The sequence below is a fragment of the Montipora capricornis genome, chromosome 4 (assembly GCF_036669925.1).
Source record: "Montipora capricornis isolate CH-2021 chromosome 4, ASM3666992v2, whole genome shotgun sequence".
NCBI lineage: Eukaryota > Metazoa > Cnidaria > Anthozoa > Scleractinia > Acroporidae > Montipora > Montipora capricornis.
In genome coordinates, this window is record NC_090886.1 from 12,273,535 (window position 1) to 12,280,043 (window position 6,509).

A 6,509-nucleotide genomic window follows, 5' to 3' on the forward strand; every position below is an offset into this window, starting at 1 on the left:
ACTTAGCCTCATCCTCTCTAGCAAGGAAACATAAGCACATGGTCCACAAGCAAACATTTAAACTCACTAGTTTTTATCTTTAGAATCTTTTGTTAGGACAAAATGGTGGCCGGATAAGACACCGATAGACAAGCTATGTGTCCGAATACGTTGCTTGTGTTTGTGCTTGCGTCCCAAGAAAAGGCAGGGCGATGTTCGCTATGTGGTCAAGACAGAGGCCATTTCCAATTTTGAAATTCTGGGGGAGAGGGTTTTTTCCTCACAACGGCTGAGGAGGGGATTTATTCGAAAGCAGGAGCTTCTTGAAAGAGGGCCGTTTTAAAGCCTTTACGGTTAACGTAGCTGAAAACACCAAAAGATTCTTACTCTTTAAGTGATTCTTTATTAATATTGTGCCGTCCTACTGATACAATTGGCTGGTCACTAAAATCCTTCAAGTCCCAGCACTCGTCAATTCATTGATATGCAACGAAAACCCATTAAACACATCCAATCTAGTACGAGGCTTCAAACGTCATTTTTCGTTGTTTCATTTAGAGCAGTTTTTAATTGTGTCGTAAAAAAATGCCAAAGTAATTACTTCGACCAATCGAAGCAGGTGCAAACAGCGCCATGACCCAATCCAAAGCCGAAGCAATTGCATGTCTATCCCATTAATTTGCTCAGAGTGGGAAAAATCGCACGTGCAAGCCGCGATTGGTTTTCATTGGTTGATAAACTCGCGCGAGATTTTTAAACCAATCACTAAGCGTAGCAATTGCAATCGCGTAATTATTTTCGACAGTCATTTGAAAACTGCTCTAACAGTCAAGGTACAAATCTCCTAAAAAGATACTACACAGATTAATGTTTAAATAAATTAACTTTCAATTACATACAGGTCATAAGGCACAAACGAATTAAGTTTCAGGATTCTAGGAACAGCAGTGGCCATCACAATCCTTTTAGGCTACAGATCAACCTTCAACCTGAGAAAATTTTTGGTACTGCGTGACAAAACAAGGAGAATAGGCGCAAGAGGTTTCTGTAAATATCAATCGCACATTTAATACATATTATGTTATATATCTTCAAACATTGACTCCTACTTTTGCCGTCGACAAGGTTTCCATTGTGACTGGTGAACTTAGATCCCAATGCCAGTGTTTTCCCAAATTAACGATTCGCAATAATAAAAAGCAAAGACCGTGTTAGAAACTTGAACTTCCGATTCCCATGTTCATAATAAAAAAGTGGAAGGGAAAACGCGAAAATGGCACAAATACCTTTCGGTACAGAGGTCGAAGGCCGTGCGTTAGGTTACAACAATTTACTTGGTTTGGTGGGAAAGCCGGGGCACCCCGTGTTTTCCACGGACCCCGGCCCCCCGCGCCCCTAAGATAGAAGTTTTCACACTGTATATTTTAAACAGAAGTGGGTCGCTAGGCAACCAAGTTAAAGTGGTTGGCAAATTTGATTTTCTTCGCGAGAATCCTTCGCATTCTTTTAGCTGGCGAATTCTATAATTATTATGCCCGGCCAAATCTTTTTATAAGCGTAGAATCCTTGAAGGCTTAATGATCCAACAACTGAAGCCTAGTTTGAATAGACAAATCAAATCCTATGTCGCGAAACTTTTCCCATCGAGAATCTGACCCATATGATATAAAATATGGGTCAAGCGGATGGTACGCTAATACCCTGATGATGACTTAATGTCGAAAACGTTCGGTTTAGCCTTGTAAGTGGTTATTTTAAACCTAAGCGAACTTTATGTACATCAAAAGAAATGTGACGTCAATGTTTGTCAACAAGAAATATCGCTATTGCAAACTATGGAAAACAATGGCTTGGTTAAGGCCGATTTACACGGTACGATTTTTGTCGCATGCAAGAAGCTCGCGAAAGGCCTACGACATGACTTCCGATTGTCGCAGCGTTTTAAAACATGTTTTAAAATGCTACGACATTTTTTCTGACGTACACAACAATCGTAAATCATGTTGTGGGCCTGTCGTAAGACGTTGTCGTATGCGACAAAAATTGTACCGTGTAAATCGGCCCTTAGTCTCCTTCCCAGCCGTTGTTTGGGGTGTCATGCAACGGGGCGAGCGTTGCGTGATGCGTGATGCCCCAAACAACGGCTTCCAAGGTGACTATGGCTTGCTGCTCCTTGAGTAATAAAGTGGTGTCTGATAAAAGCAAGGCACCGACGTCGAAAATGACAAAGTGATGAGGTAGCACGGTGGAAAATTTGGCCCAATGCCTGCCTGTCCATTAAAGAACAACTATATCACTTGAGCTGATACAAAGATTATCCTATAATGAAACAGTTTGATAAAGGAGCTGCATCACAAAATTCAACGAAATTCGGCGACTGCGAACTGACCACCAAATCAAGCGAAAAGTGGAAATAACGCCTTAAAACAATGAAGGAAGGACTGAGGAAAAGGGAAATGCAAAATTGATGATTAAAATGGGTTACTGAAAACTGTTCAGCCTAACAGTTTTTCAAAGTTTGTTTATGTTGTTTGTAACTTAATCCTTCTATGCTCAACAGTCTTTTCCTGTCACAGAGCTTTGAGTTGCGTTGTCTGAAAGTAATTTTGGATTAATGTTAAGTTGCATGGCGAGCAGGAGCAAGTAATCCATAAAAATATACAAACTGAACTTTACTGAAGTGATACAGCGCCTTTACTGTAACAAGCTTTACAATAAAATTATTACTGTCTTTAAATTAATAATTATTGCTCTCGTAGAGGACATTTCTTAGCCTGTTCAGAGGACAGTCAGTTATGGATAAAGCTTAAGAACCCTGAGGGTTTTCAACATCTTGATCTTTGTCCTGGTCTGAAAAACGTACAAAAGCAAAATAAGTAGTAGATAAAATATGAGATGGAGATCTGTATGGATGTTTACTATGGCGAGATGAAGGTGAGCAATGGTAAACACCCATACAGACCAGACGCGATAATTTACAGCACTTGTGAAGTAAGACAATTCTCTATTTTCGAATTCTCCATAACACACTTTGTTTTTCCAAATTTTGCATAAACCATTGTTTTCAAATGCTCTTGCGAATATGCAGTGTCCCCAAGAGCATTTGAAAACAATGGTTTATGCAAAATTTGGGGGGCAAACAAAGTGTATTATGGGGAATTCGAAAATAGAGAATAAAATTAATTGAAAACAGTAGAGATCTGTATGAAAAGTTAATAAATACGAATTAGCTGGACAGGAGTTTGTACTAAACGTTAATTCCACTGTTTAATAATCATCAACCCCAGTTGATTTGTACAGGGGTTTACGGACGAGTACATGTGACTCAAATAGTACCTGATGATTAGTCATAACTTTGATGAATCATTAATTAACAAGATTTTTAAAAAATGTATGGGTCAACAACCTCTTGACCAAAATGATTGGTTAGGATTAAGCATTGTGACGGTCATGGAGTCAACGGCTTAGAGCATGGATCAAGTTTACTACAACGGAAGCACAACACACTAAATTTTAGTGCAAATAATCTGAATAAAATGGCAAATGGGTTTAATATCAGACTTAGTATCACCCTTTGCCCTCAAGGGTCATGGGTCAATAGCCCATTCGGCTTCGCCTCATGGGCTATTGACCCGTAGCCCTTGCTTGTTAAATATACATGTTGTCACAGTTGCCTCCATTGGAAACTCAGAAAAAATCAGCGCTCCTGCTGGGATTTAATTTAAACCCACAACCCTACGTGATCTAGTTGGATGCTCCAACCACTGAGCTTCTAGAGACTGTGGTGAGCAAGCCAGGGTGAAATGTAGGTCTATGAATAAAACTGCAGTGTGTAGTTACACAGATAACGAAGCATTGTGTTGTGCAGTTCTAAGATATGCTGTCAGTCGTTATTTGACTTTGTAACTGCAAGATGCAGATTGAGTCAAAGACCTAAATTTCACCAATTGCTCACCATAGAGTCTCCAGTAGCTCAGTGGTTAGAGCATCCAACAAGGTCATTAACAGTTGTGGGTTCAAATCCCATCTGGAGCGCAGATTCAGAGTTTCCAATAGATGCAATTTCAACAATTATTTTATTTATAATTCTCACATTTGCTCAATATCGGACTAACATCATAAACAAATAAAATGCATTGGGATCAATAGTGAGCTGGCTTTTGACTTTGTTAATCATACTCAGCATTTATATGACAGGGCATTGCAGAAATCGAATGCCTACAACTATGAAATGACCCAGAATCCATTTTTTTATATAGGACTTAAGTGCAAGAAAAATTTCTTGTTTGACCCTTAAGCTCCCAAGGGGTTCGCCATGCATGGATGAGTAAAATACAGTCTGGCATTAGACATGAGTAAGATCTACTGAGAGGCATTGTTGAGGCTGAATGGGTTAAAGTTTGTTCCCAGCTGGAATCATAGATGTGAAAAACAAGTATTTTGTTCTGCATCCTAAAGTGCTAAGTTGTCCCAGCATTTTGAGGTACCTTTTTGTAAATCCAGTCAGATATAGATACAGATATATATTTATATATATGTTATAAAAGTGACGCCACATTTGAAATAAAAGGAATGTTTCGGTCGTGCAACGACCATCTTCAGTTGAAAGTAGAATTAATTTGAAGTTACATTTGAATTTATAATATGCTAAACAAAGATAAATAACAACGTGAAATAAATTGGGAATCTAACAAAATAGCCAAAGGTAACAAAAAAAGAGTGTACAATGGAACATGTTGATTAGAACGAGAGAGTTAAATTAACGTGATATAATTGCTTATTTAAAGAAGGTTGCTCCCAGGAAATATGTAAGGCCTCTTTTATCTTGACCTATCAACTCAGATCCGCGATGTCCTTAGTAGCATCGACTTATACATTCTTCAGAAAGCGATAAACCGAAATGTTCATCAAGCAGAAGCTAAAGTTATGGAGACCCACACCAGAAAACTTGAAAAACTCACGAGGAACGCTGTTCTTCCTTTTACAGCAAACGAGACAGTCACCAACATTTCATCTTGCTGTCTCACATCGGAACATCTTGACATGCTAAAGTTCGGTTTGACACACTCCATATGTCCACCTAGTATTAGCAAAACTGATCTCTTCACTTGCTTTGAACTCATACATCGCACTATGGCAAAGAAACTCATTAATAAACAACACGATGCCAAACTGGTGGCTGACCTTTCTCATCTTGCACACTCCTACGTATCTGCACATCGACCAACGACTGCCGATCGTAAGAAATACCGAATCTTGAAGGACTTGAAGAAGATACAAAACATCGTGATTTTAAAACCGGACAAGGGAAATGGTGCTGTGGTCCTGGACAGAATTGCATATGACAATGGTATTCTCAAGATCATCAATGACACTTCCAAATTTAGACCTATCACGGAAGACCCCACCTTGTCAAGAGAAGGTAGGCTACAACGTTACCTCAGGAAGCTTCTAAAGAATGGCCATTTGGATCGCTGTGTTTATGACAAAATCTATCCCTCTGGCTCTCAACCTGCTAGAATCTACGGCCTCCCCAAGATGCATAAGGCCCGTGAGCCGAACTCAACTCCTCCGTTCCGTCCTATAGTTTCTTCAATTGGAACATACAACTATGAGCTGGCTAAGTATTTATGCATTCTTTTGGAACCTCATATCCCATCTGAATATTGTGCTTTAGACACTTTTACTTTTGTTCGTGAAATCAATGAATTGCCTTTATCGGGAAAGTTCATGGTTTCCTTTGATGTCGAAAGTTTGTTTACAAACATACCCTTGGAGGAGTGTGTCAACCTGGCAGTTGACTACATCTCCAAGGGCAACCCTGATCTCCAGCTAACTAAAACTGAACTCAGAAATCTTTTTAATTTTGCCACTGCTCAAACACATTTCCTGTTTAAGGGTTCGTTTTTTGATCAAATTGATGGGGTGGCAATGGGCTCTCCCCTTGCCCCGGTGTTGGCTAATCTTTTCATGGGTCACCATGAAAGGATCTGGTTGGAAAACTACAAGGCCTCCAGTATTTTACTTTATCGACGGTATGTTGACGATACTTTTTGTCTATTTGACACTGAACATGAAGCTACTTTGTTTTTTGACTACATCAACGATAGACATCCCAATATACGTTTCACCATGGAAAAAGAGATGGATAAAAAAATCCCCTTTTTGGATGTTCTGATTGACAACAGTCAACCTCTTTCTCCTATTACCAGGGTCTATCGTAAGAAAACGTTCACCGGTCTATTAACTAATTATTTTAGTTTTACCCCATTCTCTTACAAACTTGGCTTAATCAGGACTCTAGTTGACAGAACGTATAAGATCAACAACACATGGATAGGCTTCCATGAGGATATCAAGAAATTGTTATTAATCTTACGTAAAAACCTTTTCCCCAGTCATATCGTTGAGAGAGTCATTAAGCAGTATATTACAAAAACTCAGACCCTTTCGAACACACCTACTAGTCCTCCCTCTAATCCTACACATTTTTTCAAATTACCTTATGTTGGGCCCTTCTCTATTGTAGC

General features: G+C 39.2%; 1 protein-coding gene across 1 annotated transcript in view; it reads right to left on the reverse strand.

Annotated features, from left to right (window-relative positions):
• Nucleotides 1-364: 364 nt before the first annotated feature.
• LOC138045544 (14-3-3 protein epsilon-like) overlaps nucleotides 365-6,509 on the reverse strand; it is a 22,587-nt gene continuing 16,442 nt past the window's right edge. The window contains exon 4 of the mRNA XM_068892085.1: nucleotides 365-2,829. Within this exon, the coding sequence (XP_068748186.1) occupies nucleotides 2,786-2,829 (44 nt within the window). The 3' untranslated portion in view covers nucleotides 365-2,785. The remainder of the gene's footprint in view (nucleotides 2,830-6,509) is intronic.